Source organism: Bufo bufo, chromosome 9, assembly GCF_905171765.1.
Source record: "Bufo bufo chromosome 9, aBufBuf1.1, whole genome shotgun sequence".
Lineage (NCBI taxonomy): Eukaryota > Metazoa > Chordata > Amphibia > Anura > Bufonidae > Bufo > Bufo bufo.
In genome coordinates, this window is record NC_053397.1 from 175,769,213 (window position 1) to 175,788,919 (window position 19,707).

General features: G+C 44.2%; 1 protein-coding gene across 1 annotated transcript in view; it reads left to right on the forward strand.

The window, feature by feature from the left end:
• The window catches only part of EFCC1 (EF-hand and coiled-coil domain containing 1), a 100,043-nt gene that overhangs the window by 70,645 nt on the left and 9,691 nt on the right, over positions 1–19,707 (forward strand). Inside the window, 3 exon segments of the mRNA XM_040407493.1 lie at positions 13,055–13,182; positions 14,662–14,788; positions 19,079–19,244. Of these exon segments, the coding sequence (XP_040263427.1) occupies positions 13,055–13,182; positions 14,662–14,788; positions 19,079–19,244 (421 nt within the window).

Sequence of the window (19,707 nt, forward strand, 5' to 3'; positions counted from 1 at the left end):
AGAACGTGCAGTGTACCCAGTCTCATGACTGTATTTCATATCTGTAGGACAGAGCTGTGCCCTGGATCTATAATATGACCTTGGGGATTACGTCTGATACCTAGAATTCATGCACACAAGCTTATTCCACGACCATGACTCTCTATAACCACTGTAACGTTGCTTCATTATTTTATGTCCTTTCCAAATCATAATTTCTAATATGTACATTATACTAGTTTAAACATATTTTGACATTGAATCTTTCTTGCCAATGCAAAACTTGATTATATTTATTATAGTTACATGTAAAATGAGTTTTCCTGATGCGGAATCACGGCTGGAGCTTCATGCCCGGTTTCTCAGAAAGCAGCGTTACTGATATTTCCAAGGTTAATGCTTCAGTACACTAAATAGTTGCTGGGGTTCAGTTGTGCGGAATCGTCTTGAAAAGTGTTGTGAATAAAATTATGAATGTACGTCTGGCTTAATTTCAGCGTCCACTGCACTGGACTAGAGTGTGGAAAGTCGCCTAGACGCTTGCCCATTTTTGTTGCTTTCAAAGCATTAAAGGGGTTGGCCCATCTCACACATTGGTGGCATATTTCTAGGATACAGTATGCCACCAGTGTGTGATAGGTGTCCCATCTCTAGGACCTGTACCTATCTTTAGAACGGAGCCTGCAAAGTGAAGGAGAGCGGCTCTCGTGTGCATGGCTGCCCTCCATTCATTTCTCTGGAAGTGCTGAAAATAGCTGATCAGTGCATTTGGCTATTTTCAGAAGTCCCATAGAAATGAATGGGAAGCACACTGTGCAAGCGCGGCCACAGCTTCATTCACTTCTATAGGGTTGACAGAAATAGCCGAGCCTGAAATGAATGGAGGGAGGCCGAGCATTCGCGGTGTGTGCTCTCCTTCACTTTGTCAGCTCCATTCTAGAGATAGGTGGTATATACTAGGAATATGCCACCAATGTGTGAGATAGGCCAACCCCTTTAAGTTCACTGTTCACTTGCTGCCTAATTTAAGTAATTCCCCCCTATTAAAGGGATATTTCAATCTGGACCATAGGATATGCCATAAATTTCCAATAGATGTTGGTCCCACCTGTGAGACCTTGTCACATGTGGCAGGGAATGGAAAGCAGGCTGTGCATGTGCTGAGTTCACTTGCTTGGTGACTTTCAGAAGTTCTATACTGGTGAATGGAAAGAGCTGTGCATGACTGCAGTATTCAACGGGGTGCCATTCTTATGGGTCCCATAGGTTGGACAGGTTCCATTGTAACAGGATAATCAATGTTATTCCCGTCACTTATCAGTGTTTCTTATCTTTATGGGGTTGTCTGGTCTTGAAGCTGACAACCCCTGGAGTCCTAACCTATGCCCCTAAATATAAAAAAAAACCACTCACTTGTCAACGGTCCCATCACTGCTCCATTCCCAGGTGCTTCTGGCTTCTGAAGGACTAGGAAGTAGCTTTGTCCCGTGACTGATGCAACCAATTACAGGCCTCAAGCTGCTGTGACCACTAAGGCCTGTGATTGGCCCCAGCAGTCATGGGACCATGCCGCTTCCTGGTCCTGTGGGGGCTAGAAGTGTCTGATAATGGAGTTGCGGTGGGACCACAGATAGGTGAGGGGGGGGGTCATGTTCAGGGGCACCGCACCGGTTAGGACCCCAGGGTTGTTGGCTTCAAGGCCGGACAACCCCTTTAAGGCTATCATTGAGCAATTCAAGAAGCCACTCGATTCATTATATGGGAGTTTCAGAGATAGGTGAGTGCTATATTTGGAACTCCCATACAAATGAATGGAGTGACCACGCACATGTGCAACCGGCCACTCCGGTCATTTCAGGGGAGCAGCAGGGGTCCTGCAGAGGGTACGGGGCCCCCATTCTTGTGATTGGTGTGGGTCCCAGTGGTAGGACCCTCACCGATCTAATAGTTGTACTCTATCCTGTTATCCTGTGATAGGGGATAACTTTTATCCACCGGAATACCCCTTTATTCTTCTTGGAATAAAGAACTATCTCCTATAGTCAAATATATTGATATGATAATCCTGGCTTCTTGAATTGCTCAATGATAGCCTTAAAGGGGTTGTCCGGCCTTGAAGCCAACCACCCTGGGGTCCTAACCGGTGCGGTGCCCCTGAACATGACCCCCCCCCTCACCTGTCTGTGGTCCCACCGCTACTCCATTATCAGACACTTCTAGCCCCCTCATATGTGCCTGTATTTATCATGGTCATAAAGCTTGTTCCGGCTGAATTGTATTTAATATGATGAACCCTTCCACATAAAATTCATCCGATAAATTAAATATATGAAATGTAAAATACACTTTTAAGCCTAAGTGTAAACAAATGAATGCAGTCACAATAAATTTTATAGACTATTAATTTTAAAAAAACGGTCATTAGTAAATGAGGAGCAATGAACTCAATAATCAAGTTTTTGACAGTACTAGAATTCTGTACTCATCTCGACAGTTTTACGCTGGTCGGTCCATTAATTACCCTGTTAACCACACATCATGAATTGAACAATGGAGCATCTGCCACAGAATTAATCTTCTGTACCCAAATGCAGATTAACCCACTGTGTGCTGGTGCGCTTTCAGTTGCTATGATATCTGAAACTGAAAATTCAAGGTATCACAGTTCAGTTCTTTATGTAGTATGCATATATAGGGGATGTCTAGTGGGAGAAGAGTCTGTAAAAAGTGCCCAAAGTGGGATACAAGTATACAAAATGGGGGATACTCCCCGATCCTCCGGCACTCCCGTTCTTTCAGTCTCTACTTCGGGGATTTTCCTGGAGATGCAGCTCAGCCAATCAGTGGCTTAGGCAGGTCACCAGTGCAGCCAATGATTGGCTGAGCAGAAATCTCCCGGTATTTGGGATGTGTTGAGCTGGGACCAGGACGTAGAGTCAGCGGAGACCCAGTAAGCTTCAGGACTGGTGAGGACATTGGTGGGAGTATCCCTTCTTTTACTTTTTTTTTTATCTTGATTTGAGCTGTTCTAAAAAAACTCCACCCCCAGGAAAACTCCTTTAAAGAATATAAATCAGTGTATGGGTGCCTTCACAAGACTGCATGAATTGTCAGGATGAATACTGTATTTTTTGTCATTTAAAGGGGTTGGCTTATAAATATTGTGTATGCACGCTGCTGTCCTTCTGGCTCTATTATGTATGCCCTGAACCAAGGACCGGGACATGTGCAGTAGAGACTTACCTAGTCCACTGTCTCCCTGTCCAAGCAGGATTGGATTTCACATTCATGCAACTCCCTGGTCACAATGTGACCCGATTCCCTTTCACCATGATTCACAGTTATGTGCCATTATTACACACATTGACGCTGAGGCCTCTGATTGGCCAACAACAGTCATGTGTAAATATTCTGGACGTCACCACTTCCAGTTCAGCGTGGACCTGAATATATTATATTAGAGGCGGCGCTGGACTCAGGAAGGCGGTGCTGGGCACCGGACCGAGGGGTGCGGCTGGGCACCAAGTTAGGAAAGGACATCCCCTTGGGCACCTTATGTGAGTCATTAGCATATCACTAAAATCGATTTGATAAAGAAATAAATCAAGACTATTAGTTAATAAGGGCATCATTTAATACAGCTCAGGGACACCTACAAGTAGCTATGTTTTACTGTAGGGGGTAAAATGTGGTGACAGAATCCCTTTAAGACAGTCAGAAACAAGACACATGCAGCGCACACCAATCACTCATTGGACACATGTGGGACACAAGACATTTATACATGGCTCACATGCTACTGATACATATGTCACATGCTGTACATACACCACTGATACATAGAACATATATAGCACACACCAATCACACATAGGAAACACGCAACGCACACACCAAGACATTTATGCCTAGCCCTATTACGTGTAGCACACTTAAAGGGGATAAAGGGGTTGTCTCACTTCAGCAATTGGAATTTATCATGAAGAGAAAGTTAATACAAGGCACTTACTAATGTATTGTGATTGTCCATATTGCCTCCTTTCCATCACATTATACACAGCGCGGATCCATGGTTTTGACCACTCTGCAATCCAGCAGCGGTGGCCGTGCTTGCACACTATAGGTAAAGGTGTTGGCCTATGCGCACTTCCAGCCTTTCCCTATAGTGTGTAAGCACGGCCACCACTGCTGGATTACACGATGATAATAACCACAGATACGTCCTGTGTATAATGTGATGGAAAGGAGGCAATATGGACAATCACAATACATTAGTAAGTGCCTTGTATTAACTGCATGATAAATGCCATTTACATGAAGTGAGACAAACACTTTAACCCCTTTAAGCATATATGTTTGGCATGAAATTTACCAAATTTTAACCTCCTCATATTGTACTTAATCTACATTATAATTAAAAGGGTTGTCCTACCATAATGACCTATTGCCTATCTACAGGATAGGTGATAAATATCAGATTGCTGGGGTCTGATTGCTGGAACACCCACTGATCATGAAAAAAGGGGTCTTGAGACATTCAATTACATTACCGCCAATCTATGTACAGAAGGGTCTTATGACCATGTTCCCTTGATCATGGGGGTCCCAGCAGTCAGACCCCCATCAATCAGACACTTATCACCTGTCATGTCATAGCTGTTGGACCTTTTCACATTCCCTATCCTTAAAGGTTTTCTTTGGGTGTAAAAATAAAAATAAAATAAACATTTTAAGTCTGGCCCAAAATATGTGTCAAACTAAAATAGAAATGCTCGCCAGTTAAAGGGCCTGTGTCCACTTTTCTAGTTATCCTCTATCGTCAGGATCGGGGATAACTAAGTGATCTGTGGGGGTCTGAATGCTGGAGCCCCCACTGATCCTCCTTCTTGATTGAGTGGCAGGTCGAGCATATGCCCTGCCTTTCCATCCATTCTCTATGGGGTCACTGGAGATGGCAGAGTACAGCGCTGGCTATTTCCACTGGTCCCAAAGAAAATAAATAGAGAAGCAGGGCATATGTGTGGCCTACCATACCATCAAAAATGGGGAACAAGACCAGTTCCTGTGATCAGTGGGGGTCGCAGAATCTGACCCCACTAATCATATAGTTATGCCCTATGGTGTGGAGAGGATAACTTGAAAACCCCTTTAAATCCTCCACCACTCCACCACCAGTATCTCTTTACATGGCAGCAGTGATGCCTGTAAATACGGAATATCATCACTACCGCCATGTAAAGTCCAACCCCCTTTGCAGGTCATACCCTTTACCAAAGCCCAAGAAAAGGTGCCAGAGGAGCAACGTGAGCAAAGGGCACAAACGGAGGGTCATAACTGAAACAGAGGCATTAGGGTCACCTGAGGCAGGGTAATAGTGGGGATCCTGGAGCAGGGGTAACTGGAGAAGAGTCAATATTAGTGGTGCATTTAGAGTGGGGGCATCTGGAGATTCGGGCATTTAGGATTTATGGGGGTGCACCTAAAGCCTAAAGCAGAGGCATTAGGGTCGCCTGAGGCAGGGTAATAGTGGTGATCCTGGAGCAGAGGTATTAGGGGGCAACTGGAGAAGAGGCAATGTTAGGGGTGCATTTAGAGTGGGGGCATTGGGGGCATCTGGAGCTGTGGCACTAATGGGGGTGCACCTAAAGCAGAGGCATTGGGGGGGACCTAGGGCAGAGTCCCCCCAATGCCACTCTGAACTCTGCAGAGAGCAGCACACATACACAGATCTGTGTCTACTATAAACAAATCCCCTATTTCCCCCTTACAGTCTCCTACAGCTCACTACTTTCACACACCTGAGAAATCAGCCCAGCACCAAAGAGGAGTCCTTCTGCAGCGTGCCGGACCGCAGGGGAGAACACGTGAGGCTCACGGTGGGCTGATGGGTGCAATAGTTTGTGTACTCACGGTTAGCAGATGCCTCCCTGGGCCAGCAGTGCAGTGAAGGGGAGAACAGCACCAAAATTCTCCGGGGCACACTCTATTACAGGGGACACCGGCCAGGTGGTGATCGAGGTGCCCTTGATGGTGATTGGCTTTTCTGGGTGCTTGTGCGGCTGGGCCCCTGAATTAGGTAATGTTGTGACGCCAGCACCTTGGTGGTTCAAAATTATGAGAGTGGTTGTAGTAGGGAGACAGGGTTCGAATCCAGCTCAGAACTTTACTGTAAACAGGGTCTTGACAGCAATTTACATCCAGATATAAACAGTCTCTTATAAATATAGAGGTTGGATGTTGTAAGTCCAGGTAACAGGCTGTATATGTCGTTATATCTCAGGCTACGGTAGGAGGTTGTGTACTCAAAGGTATTTAGTCCTGAATCTAATCCTGGTCTCAGTGATGGTGGTTTTAAGATCCTAATCTTCTACTTCAGTGTTGCTACAGATGGCCTTTTTGTACTGCCAGAAGCTATACGTCCTTCATCTGTATACAAAGGTGCCTGAAAGCCCAGAATATTGGCTATTGTCCTCCTTTGTCTTTATATAGAAAATAATCTTTCACTGGGCACCCCGGAAGGGTGTACTGTAGAAGCAAGGTCCCACCTTTTGCCTATTCCTTGGCTTTGATAACTGAGATAGGTCTGGGCTACTCTGGGCCATGGAGCTCCAGAGAGCTGAGAGGAGGGGGTCCTTTCCTTCCCCCTGCTCCTCACTACTCCTTCTACTACATCTCCCACACTCTAACCTGGCTAGCTAGGCCTGAACTGTGGTATATATACTGTGGTGCTATCCCCATCTAGTGATGGAATGTGTGAAGTGTACCTAACAGCCTGTTAATAGGGATCTTTATACAAAGGTGCTATATTACATGGTGTAACATACAATATAACAAGATTTTGCAGTGCCCACGTACACGAGTGGGACGATGCCTTTCTCTCCAGCAACCACAGTTTTCTGACAGCAGGGAGGGAAGGATGATGGCCAGACATGTTCTCTCCTCTTTCACTGCCAGCAGCCCGGGAAGCTTAGAAGATACTGCGGGCCTTCTGTACAATTTACACCTGTAGGAGACTGCATCACTGTGCGAAACTGCCACCTAGTGGCTACAATAATTATCTCTCCTGAGAAACAAGAGAAATAATTACTCCTTCATCTTATATCCAGGCACAGAAGACTGGGGGCCTACCTAGGAATCCCCCACCTCCCTGGTGGGCCAGTCTGAGCCTGCCGAGTGGTGTAGTGCACCTAAATGTCTCTTTATGTATCACGGTGCTCCTACCTGGATACTGCTGGACCCCAGGCTTTGGCTCCGAAGCAATGAAAAGGGGGAATAATTGATGAATTAAAAAGAACTTGCAAACTCAACTCTGCTCTATCCTTGTCTCACTCTGCTGTACTGACAAACTTAAATAGTATCTTTGCTTTCTTCTTGATGCTGCACTTTCTCTCTGTATTCTGGCTCTAGGTTATTCCAGGGAACTTTCCTACTGGCTCTTGAGGCTTCAAGCTTTGGCCTCCATGGCCAGCAGAGCTTAAGGTGCTCTGGCTGACATGGGCACGTCCAGCAGAGACATGCCTCTGCATACCCTTCCCCTAGCTGGGGGTCAACTAGACTAACTCTAACTGGTCCCCACCCTTCTTGCAGTAAGTAGGACTAGCCCACCTCTGCGCAAAGGGGGGAGAATGGAATGGGACGGTCCATTCTACCTACATATAGCTCTGCCATGTTTGCTGCCACCTGCTGGTGAACCAGGTAAATTACATGAACATAACAGTTGCATAAAGAGATTATAGATGCACATTGTGGAGGACCTGGACAAAAATACACAAGATGAGATAGTGTTAGCCCATTAGAGATGGTAGCAGGGTGCCAGAGTGGTAACACCATTCCTGGGTGTTACACTGATATACCATGACCTGGATAAATAAGAACCTTCGTAGACAAACTGGAACACTGGGAAATAATTTTTGCCAGTCGCCCCCTTTAAAATTTCTAACATATATTAGTTCCCAATTTTTAAAAAAGTTATTTCCATAAAGGAAATTACAGAATTGCATTTGCAGTAATTGTTTCTGCTTTGCAGTGAAATGTGTAATTCAGGTTGATTTATGGAAGGATAAGTTATGATTCAGGAGCTTACTGTGAGCTGTAATGCGGTTCATACTGAGCCCTCTACTTCAATGACACCAGAACAGTATGGCTGTTTACACGCAGTAGCAGGATATCCAGAATGAGATCTTTTCTTGTTCTCTGCAGTAGATTTCTTTTTCATTTCTGATCTAATATTCCATCAAAGGCAAATATAATTTCATCTGGCTTTATCACAGCAACCTATTGCACGCAGTAATGGAGTTACTAATTTGGTCAGTGAAATGACGTTTCTACCATGCAGTGTACCAAAGGCTTCAGGTTACACATAATTATCCTAAACATTTAGAGGTTTTATTGGATATTGCAAATGTAGCTACTGGGATAATGTGAGACATCATTTTCACGGAGCGCGTTGTCACTAAGCCCTGGCTCTTAAAATTCTGATACCGTTTTCGGTGTCCTTCTGAGTTCTCAGCTTCTTGTAAAGATGAATAGCGCAAGATTGAACACCATTTTACCCCTACCTCTGCCTCCATGCCCTTTCTTCTCTTTTCTGGTGGGTGCTTTGGGCAACCTGCATTGTCACTCATTTTGAGCGCGCCAAACTATGAACCAGCGCACCAATGAGTATATAGGCAGGAAGAAATAAAATCCATACAACAAACCCACCAAATAAAAATTTCTTCCACAAAGATTGAAAAAAAAAATATATCCTTTATTTAATTCATGTAGTATTCATAAAAACATGTAAGTAAAATAGCAGAAGGTGAAACCCCAAGAGAGGGCAAAGAGGGAGCCGCACAGTACGTCCCCCACAGAATATAATCCAGCAGTAAAACCACTATCACAATATGCCCACGGAAAGCATTACTAGTGCCCAGGGCACAAGGGCCACATATGGGTTACTGACAGAACTTAGACATGGGCAGGATAGGAAAACAATGCAAACCAGTACCATCTGTAGCACGCCGACTCTGCAGTCACCTCCTCCCAACGCCGTTTCGCCACACAGGCTTCTTCCGGGGATCAAATTATATACAATGCCTAGGTCAAGTATGTAAAAGACTGAAATAACAAAGACATTTTATACTTTGCCTAAATACTTAAGCCATTCTATAGAATGCCTAGTCATTTTATACAATGCCTGCATTTTGTACATTGCTTGTAACATATACGTTATCAAAGACTGGATTTATTTTTTTCAGATTTAGAGCTGAAGAGATTTTATGACTTGTGTAGAGTAGAAAAAAAAACCCGAATTGTTCTGTCAAAGAAACCTAGTGAGGTAGAGGGTATGGAGGATGGGAAACGCAACCATTGAAAACCTACTGTTGCCTAAAATCCTTTTCAGGGCTAATACAAATAGGGTTGTGAGGTCAGAAATGTCAACGTCATAATGTATTCTATACGACTTCCCCGTGGCTGTGCTTTAATGAGCCCACACACATTCTGCAAGCATACATAGTGATACACGGAGGTGTGGAGCTGGACTATTCACCGTGCAACATAAATAAAGTGGTTAAAAAAAACACATCAGTAATTTCTGGGGCCAAGGTTCGGGTGGCACCTGCAATCTCTGTGCCCCTTATATTTATGCTGAGATTTTCCTACATAGACTACTGACCGAATCGTGGCAGTGTCTGCTCGTTTGGCATGTGCCAGAGACAACAGTGAAACACCATGGGGGTCATTTACTATCCAGAAATTTTACCTATACAGTGGCATATACAGTGGTTCAACAGTGTACTCATCCAGAACCAGTGGCGTAGCTAGAAATGACTGGGCCCCACAGCAATTTTTTGAATGGGGCCCCCTTTCCCCAGTAATTTCTTCGCAACCCTTTCCTTTCATGTCAGCCCCCATTCCTGTGGCTGGTAAAGATCGCTCTCTAAGACCAGCCCCGGCAGCTGCTCCATCCATTTCCTTCGCTGTATAAACTGTCACTGTATATAATTTTATTGTGTAATACTGTTGAGGGGCAATAACATCTTTTAGTTCTCATCCTGGGTGGGCCCCTTGTGAGTTTGGGCCCCAAAGCAGCCGCTTCCCCTGCTTCCCCTATAGTTGCACCCCTGCGCCTATATAAGGAGTATTTCTGGTGCAGAATGTGGTGCAAATAACCTTCTGCGACATTTCCTGCTCACGCCAAGTCTAAAAAAGTGTGCGTGGCGTGGGCGGGAAGGGGACGGCAGGCCCGTCTCATTCATCATTTTCTACATCTGTTTTTGGCATAGAACATTTTCTAAATGTAGGACAGCAAGGAAGCTGACTTGCATTTTTAGTGGCGCTGGCATCTCTTCATAACTTTCGGGGGATCTACCGCCAGCTATAAGGGTTATTAAGACCGGCGTCTAAAATGCTGCTTGATAAATAACCCCCCATGTATATTCAAAATGTGGAACTCAGAAGAGGAGCATAATGTGGGGCCAACGATGAGTTACACTCGATCACATTATTTATTGGTATTCTGAAATGGAATAACCAAAGCTATTGTTTCTGCATTAAATCCAATTACAGCTCTATTATCACGCTGAATTTTCGCACCCATTGATTTCAACTACAGATTCAACCACCATTTTTCTGAACACAAGGGAAGCGGGATGAATGGGTTCTGTTTTAAGATCTCCATAGAAACCTATCCCCGTCCTGCAATCCCCCATCCCTACCAGACGGGATTTGTTCTCCGGTTGTTAGGCAGTTCCTTCACTGTCTGCCATGATCTGACAACTCTGCCTCCTAAGTCATCCGAATCCCAGTCTAGAACATACAATGATTACATAATTCCTTTGGCCGGCACACAGCTCCTAAGAGATTGAGGTTAGTCCTTTGTGCCGCTCATAGCGGGAGATTTATCAAAACTGGTGTAAAGGAAAACTGGCTTAGTTGCCATTCAAATTCCACCAGTTCTGAAAAATGAATGGGTTCTGATTGGTTTCCATCTTTTTATTTATGCTACTTTTGATAAATCTCCCCCATGGTTCTCACCCTACTGGATCTTGCTTTAGGGTACAGAACTGCCCCCACTGTGTCTAGGTGATAGGTCACCTGTAATTACTGAGGTTTCTGTCACTTTTTTGATGATCACATTTGGCGGTCCTCACACCTTTGTTACTTGCCATAAAATTGTTGAACAGATGTCCAGTTAATGAAATTGATAAATGAAATTAGTCATCTGTTTTCTGCAGAACTTTCCGCATTTCTCTCATTGATCCCGGAAGGCCTCTCCAGATGCGCGGATTTATGTCAGTTTCTGGTCGATCCTTTACAAACCGATAGCAGCTGTTAGATAAAAGGCATTTTCTCTCTGAGATGTTCCTCCCATTATATGTGCACGAGACCGTCGTAGCGATGCAAAATCAGTATTGTCTTTTTATGTCATTGAGAGATGGAGACTTTCTGTCGGCTGCTATGGGGAGTGTTGCCAATGATGGCTTAGAATGATGGCTAAAATAATGGCTTAAGTTTACTAATGTGTCTGTGCCTAGAATCTGTCTAAAAATGGTGAACCTTTAGCTCAACTAGGGTCTCTAAGATTTTTTCAATCTTGCTCGAAAAGGGGCATGACTTAGCAAGAAGGGCGAAGCTTTGAGGGTAAAGAGGTTGTGGCCTAACATGCACCGTTTAGCACCAAAAGGCAAAAAACTGACAAAAGTATCCAGTCCTGCACCAGATTTATCATCCAGCCTGTCTAAGGTTGTCCATACACATTCAAAAGCTGTCCGTCGAACAATCATTTGACCGAAAGCTATCTCTCCCATCTCCTTCCCGTCTTCCCCATACACATACGCCCTATTTGGCTTGGCTGATCATGACTGTTTGTTCTATGGGGAGAGAAAAGAAAGCCTCTGCCAGACGCCTCTGATGGCGGCTTATCTCCCAGGACAAGAAAAGGATTGGGCGACATCATATGTTGGGGGAGATTCGGGAGCTCCCCACACACATTAGAGCTGAGAACGGCGGGTTCGGCCGGCAAAAGCCTAATGTGGCCAACTTAAAGGGGTTGTGTCACTTCAGCAAAGAGCATTTATCATGTAGAGAAGGTTAATACAAGCCACTTACTAATGTATTGTTATTGTCCATATTGCCTCCTTTGCTGGCTGGATTCATTTTTCTATCACATTACACACTGCTCGTTTCCATGGTTACGACCATCCTGCAATTCATCACTGGTGGACGTGCTTGCACACTGTAGGAAAAAGCACCAGCCTATGTGCGCCACCACGTTCCCAGCTACCAAAGAGGCCATCGCTTTTTCCTATACTGTGCAAGCACGACCACCAGCGATGGATTGCAGGATGGTCATAACCATCAAAACGAGCGGTGTGTAATGTGATGGAAAATGAATCCAGCCAGCAAAGGAAGCAATATGGACACTCACAATACATGAGTAAGTGTCTTGTATTAACTTCCTCTACATGATAAATGCTATCTGCTGAAGTGACACAACCCCTTTAAGTTTAAACATTCTATGGGATTAGTAAATTTGGACTAATGATTGGTTGCTAAAAATACAGATTGTAGCCCATGTTTTTTAAATGGTCGACCCATGCTGTCTCTCGGGGATCGCTAAAAAGAAGTGGCAGTAGGATTAGGAAAGCGTCATGCCACATCATCTCCCGATAGCCTCGCTCGGCTTTTTTCAGGCAGCCTCATAGATGGCCTATATAGTCAATTTCCATACAGAAAAATCAGATTGAAACAGAAGGCAAACCTACTTTTCCTGGGCCTTAGCACTACTGTAATAGCGCTACTGTGATAAGTCACAGTGATGGGGCCTGATCCACCCCATTGATCTATTGCATTCATTACTTTAAGCTATTTTTCACCATTGCCAATGAAGTAGCAATTCTAGGAGTTATAGAGGTTTTTATTGCTACTGGGCCACTATGCTACAGTCCAGGCCACCCATATGAGAATACCTTTATCAACAAGTGCATGAATCACCATACAATGGTAGAAGGAGGGATACAGCACAGATAATAGAGTAGGTACCTTATCTACATGCCATATCGTATTGTCATTGGTGTCTTATATTTTATTCCAGGTCAGAAGCAACCATGATTAATACAACAAAATCGGAGGAAAAACTCCCGACCCTGAAGCCTCATCATTTACTTGTCAAGACAAAACACAGATCGCCCACTGAAGATATACATGCTGATCACAGTGGTATGTGGCACTTCATATTATACATTGTATGTAACTTAAACAAATAGTTTTCTAGGACTTAATAGGGTTATCCAACTAAAATTTTTACTACGCAACGAACAGGGGATTTCAAATGAAGTATTATTGCAATATACATGCAATACAAATATTGTTTAGTTCTTTATCTATATTAAATTTTCCTCTCTGGTAGCGCCCCCTGCTGTTTATTTTTTTGGTCCACCTTTTCCTGCATTCAGAGGTGGACGGACATGCTCAGTGGCTTCCATGCTTCCTTCTCCTCAGTGCCAGCATAGTGATCTCATAGTGAAGCCGGTGGAGCGGTCCGGACATCTTTCATTCATTCATCACCACTTCTAAATTCATCGAAATATACAGCTATATCTCTTCCTAGACAGTGGAGGAGGAAACTGTGTCGACATTACATACCATATGTATCACCGGGACTATATGCAAGCGACTATTTGCAGGGGAGGAAGGGGTTAACAAGAGCTAATTGCAGTGAATCCTGGGAGATGCAGGTGCTCGTTTGTCTCATGTTAGTCCCTACCCACCCACAGATAAGGTGAAATTTAATTTGTGAGATAACCCCTTCAAGTACTGATGACCTGTCCTTAGGATCGGTTACCAGTGTTGGATCAGTGGGGTACCCCGCCGATCAGCTGTTGGCAGTGGATGCATCTACATAATCTGCAGTCGAGGGAGATGGCAGTACTTTCCTCAGACAGAGATCATGCCATTTTCCCTATTTTTAAGCCAGAACCTATGATCACCTGAGGCAGGGGCGGACTGGGAACTAAAAGTGGCCCTGGAAAAAAAGCTAAAAGTGGCCCTGAAAAAATAAATAAAAGTGGCCTTATGTTGCGGGTGGGTCCATATTGACAGGAGACAGGGCAACATAAGTAGGCAGGGCCAGCAATAACCTAGCTCAGAGGATTATACCGCCCCAGCAGAACCAAATACCACAGTGCAGCACAAAATACTGCCACCTGTGCCACAGTATTCAACTGGAGGGCACCTGTGGCTGTTGGTCAGGTGCAAAAGAGAGAATCAGCTCGTTATGAACCCGGCTGGCAACCATGAGGGCTTGGGTGTCCCTCCTAGTCAGGAAATTTCCCTGCAGGGTCTATGGCCAATCCGCCCCTGACCTGAGGCTCCCAATCACATGCCAGTTACTAGGCACCTAGAACTTTTATGGAATGGATGGCAACACAGTCTCACCACCCTAAGCCCATATTTAATTTGGTTACAGATTTAGCTCATGGGTTACTTTATTACTTGCCATTAACTACATTGCAGCCTATTTCACTTTCGACTAATACATGCAATGAATGTTTCTCATTGGCCGTTTTTTTATGTTTGAGGTGATAATAGTGAATATTACATAATCTCCCATACTGAAATATATAGTAACAACATGACATTTACCCCAGTACTGAATCATGCACGGTGACTTCAACATTTAACTATGTGTTATTGTAGCAGAAGATCAGATATTTCGCTCTGTGGAAGGACAAGCAGCATCTGATGAAGAGGAGGACAAGTGGGCCGGGAACCCAACAGATGCAATGCAAGGGCTTTTATCCAGCATCTCATGCTGCACAAGCGGGTATGTCAACTACAGTGCTAAATATCAGATGACACACGCTACTATCTTTGTGTTATATTCTTCATGGGGTTCCACCAGTTGGACCATCATTGATTACAAACTTATCTCCTATGACGTAAATAGTTGATAAGCTTCTAGGACCAACCCAAATAAGACAAAAGCCTGCCCGTATATTTTTTTGAGTGTAGAAACCCAAACTTTGTTGGATTTGAACTTATGGGGTTATTCCCATCTCAGGCAATGGGGGTATATCGCTAGTATATGCCCCCATTGTCTGATAAGTGTGGGTCCCACCGCTAGGACCTGCACCTACCTCGTAAAGGCAGCCTGCAAAGTCCCAGGGGGGCACACCGCGCGACTGCCCTCCATTCATTTCTATGGGGCCGCCGAAAATAGCCAAGCTAGTGCTAGTCGGCACCATAGAAATTAATGGGAGCGGTGGCCATGCAAGTGCAGTGCGCTCCCATTCACTTCTATGGGTCCTCTTGCCACCACATTGCCCGCTCCATTCTCGATATAGGTGCAGGTCCCAGCGGTTGCAGGGCAACAATACTAGCTGCTGAGCCACCGTGTTGCCCATATTAATGTCATTTGCTTATATGTCATTGTGTAAGTAACCAAAAAGTCTTTGGGTGCGACAATGTGTGCGGCTCTTTTGATTCATTGATTCAAATAACAGAAGTAGTATATAGCCTTAATTTGTTTTCTATTTTTATGATCCACTTCTGATTTTGGCCTTGAAAAACTGCATCAAAGAACCTGCAAGTGTGGCCATACCCTTCCAGTCCTGAAGGTCTGACCTACTAAATGTGGAAAATAGATGAATAGGGTCTGTTTACTATGTTCTCACACTGGCTTAAAGGATATCTGTAAGGCCTCATGCACAAGACCGTTGGCTGTTTTGCGGCCCGCAACTTGCAGATCTGCAAAACACGGATACTGGTCGTGTGAGTTTCGCATTTTGCGGAATGAAACGTCTGGCCCATAATAAAACTGTCCTACCCTTGTCCGTAATGCGATATATGGAAATGGAATGCACATGGAGTAAATTCAGTTTTTCATGCAGCCCCATTGAAGTGAATGGGCTGCACAAAAACAGCACAGAAACGGAATAAAAATATGTTCGTGTGCATGAGCCCTAATGATGATTCTGGCATTTCGTCGACAGAAGTTTAAAATTGATGATTAGAAATTCTGATAGGAAAATGAGTGGTCTGATTGTTTAGGGGACTATATGTCTCCAGAAGCCTCTCCTGAACTGTATCATTGTCTGTCTACTATGTTCCCCACTGTACTGGTTTCATTAGAAATACCATCCGTCAATCACAGACAGTGCGAGACAGAAGTATTCCATGTGTAGCGACCTTTAAGTATTTGGGTATCCATATATCTCAGAGAATCCGAGACTTTGGGCGCCTTAACTTTGACCCTTTGGTTATTAAATTTCGTAATAAGACTAAGGCATGGTGTAAATTATATCTGTCGGTGGCGGGAAGAGCTAATCTCATTAAAATGGTGTTGATGCCCCAGCTACTCTATGTTCTGCATAACTCCCCGGTCTGGCTGTCAAAATCCAAATTTGTTCCTATCAATGCTACTTTCAGGGAGCTCATATAGCGGAAGGGGCAACCGAGAATTAGGCTTGAAACGTTGCAATATCCTAAAACAGAAGGGGGCCTTGCAGTGCCAAACCCCTGGGTGTACTTCCTGGCTGCACAATGCCAACATTTTAAGGGGTGGATGGAACTGGAGTCGAGTGAGATGTCGTGTCAGTTGTTTAAACATTGCTTGTCCTCTAATGACCTAATGCTGATCCTTGAGACTAGACGGGCTGGAAAGAGTGGTCCGATGGGCGATTTGGGACACTTGATGCAGTCCGTATGGAATAAGGTCAAGCTCCTGAGGGGGGTTTTCGGCAATACGGAATACACTCCACTGTGGGACAATCCTGTGCTGCCAGAATTCCTCTCCCTATCTGAGTTTGGGGCATGGAAAAGGAAGGGTATTCTGAGGTTGGGCCATCTTTTGGAGGAAAAGAAGTTCATGTCATTTGCCAGATTTCAAGAGAAGTATGATCTGCCTAGAACTCACTTTTATAAGTACCTTCAGGTGAGACATGCATACAACTCCACATTTAAAGGTACGACTATGGTGGCTGGGAGAGATGCTGCATTGCACCAGATTCTGTCCAGGGGGGCGAGGAGAGGTATGATTTCCTGTATATACAAGCTGCTGCTTGATAAGTTTCTAATGTCACATCCGCTTACAGCTAAAAGTAAATGGGAGAAAGATGTTGGCGAATTAACTGATGACCAATGGTCTGACATACTGGAGGCGATACCTCTCTCTTCCTTGAGTGAAGGACGTAAACTCTCGCAGCTGTTTATTGTCCATAGGGTCTACAAAACACCGTTTTTTTTGTTCCGTATAGGGTTCAGACCTACGGATGAGTGTCCAAGATGCTCTGTGGTGTCTGCAGATCTGTTGCATATGATGTGGACGTGCGAGAGGTTAGGGAGATACTGGGAGTTGGTACGTCAGACAACACAGGAAGTTTACAAAGTACAAATACCCTCTGACCCGAAAGTGTGTGTGTTAGGATATGTCTCTGAATTGGCCACCGGGCAGGTGCATAAAATAGCTATAGGGAGAATGTTATATGTCGCTAGGAAGTTAATCGCCCTACATTGGATACAGACAGCGCCGCCAATCCTAGGCGAATTCCTAAGTGCGGTTGACACAATGCTGAGTTATGAACGGATGGTGTACCAGAAGCGTGGATGTCCAGCGAAATTTGAAAAATTGTGGGATCCATGGCTGTCGTTTCGACGTCTGAATAGAAATGTTTAAAAATGTGCCTTTGTATTTTGTAGGTTAGGGTGGGGTGGGATGGGGGGGGGGGGGTTGGATTGGAACTGGATTAATACACATAGTTTGGTGCCCTTTTTGTTATTAGTCCTATGGACAGTATGTCTCTATGTCATCCTTGTATGTATTGTGATAAAACGTGTATTTACACTGTAAAATGTTCAATAAAAATGATCTGATTTAAAAAAGAAATACCATCCGTGGGCTAGGTTCACTTCTGCAGCACTTTTCCAAAAACGAAGCGTTAGATCTGGCTTATGCTGGACACCAATACCCTATAGACTGTGTTGGGGCTTGGAACCTGTAACAAGGGTGCCTAAAAGAACCTCCTCCGCAGAAGTGAACCCAGCCTAAGAGTGCCTGTACACATTCAGGTTCTTAGCAGGTTTTGTGGATTTTAAAAAAAGTGGATCTAGAATCTTTCTAATACACTGTCCTTCCTTTTCTGATCCTCACCTGGTCTTGGCTTCAAAATGGCATAAAAAAACATGAACAAAACCTAATCAAAACACCAAATTATACTGGTACCCTCAGGGTCCGGCCACACATGGCGTAAATGCTGTGCATTCTCTCCAGCTGAATTTTGTGCAGAAAATCTGCAGCAGTTACAGTACAAGCAAAGTGGATGATATTTCAGAAATTCCACCCAAACACTGTGGAAAAAAACTGCAGCATGTCAGTTTGCGACCTCTTGAGATGTCCCAGCATCAATGACACCACAAAAACCATCCCATTTTGCGTGGTTTTTGTGGGGGCGGTTTTTAGCCAGATCTGCTGCTGGAAATATGTGGCTCTACTCTAGGAAGTGATGAGGACCTTTTATTTGACATAAAATGTGGTATAACACTACTAGAGCATTTGAAAGCATTTTGGGGGTCGATTACTAGGCTAAGATACTTCACCCCGCTCACGCCAGGTCTAAAATTGTGGGCGTGGGTGGGAAGGGGACAGACCGGGAGGCCCGTCTCATTTACTATTTTCTATGTCTGTTACAGGCTTAGAAAGAGGTCTAAATGTAAGATAGCTCGGAAGATGTCTTACATTTAGAACTGGCGGAGGATCCGACTAAGTTATGAAGAGGCCGGCGCCTGTTCATAACTTCGGCGTAACCACAGCCAGCTTAGGGGTATATTAAGACCGCGTCTAAAACGCTGGTCTTAATAAATGTGCCCCTTTGTCTGTATTTCAGAAAACTTTACATTCCCATTCATTATCTATTCTGTATCAGAATCTGCTGCTATACATAAATCGCGTCGTCTCCCTGGAATATGAAGATGTACCATATATCCACCAGAGCTTCTGTTAATGTGTTAGTGTGATGGTTGTATTATGCAAGGTTTTATCTTTCTACCTGATATCTCTTTAAATTCAGTAATAAAAGTGTGGAGCGTGTTACATTCATGTGGGGTTTTCCAATCTCAGGTGCGAGGACAGAAGGATATGGAAGCTCCTGACTGATATTGTTGGAACTGATATTATTGATCCCAGGGATTTACCTGCATTATTGGTGGAAAGGATCTCCAAATTGACTGAAGAGCTGACGGTAAAAGAGCAGGAAATGAGGGATCTAGAACTGCTGATGGAAGAGGTAATTAAAAGTCGTGGTAACTGGTGATCCATTCACAGGTGATGACAGAAGATGTCACCAATATCTGCATCTAACTAGAGCCAGCTGGGACCAAGATAGATGGGTAGTCATTAGCAAGAGGCAATTTAGTTCTATGAAGAAAGTCATACTTTTAAAAGGAGAAACATTTACCCAGTTGTTCTGTGGTATTTACATAAGGCTCTTCATAACACTGTGCATGCAATAATATTTGTCTATAATTTAGATTTTTACATTGACTTAGAATAACCTTCCAGCCGAAACCTAAAATTTGACTATGCATGACACATGTATAATCAACATATTTAGTTCCTTCTGTTTCTCCCATGCTGCCTCCATTCCTCCAGCCTGCTGCTGTATAAGACTTCACCATGCAGAGAATTGTTTAAAAATGTAAGACTGACCCCTCTTCATGGGCAATTATCTGGACAACTGGCCCATGTAA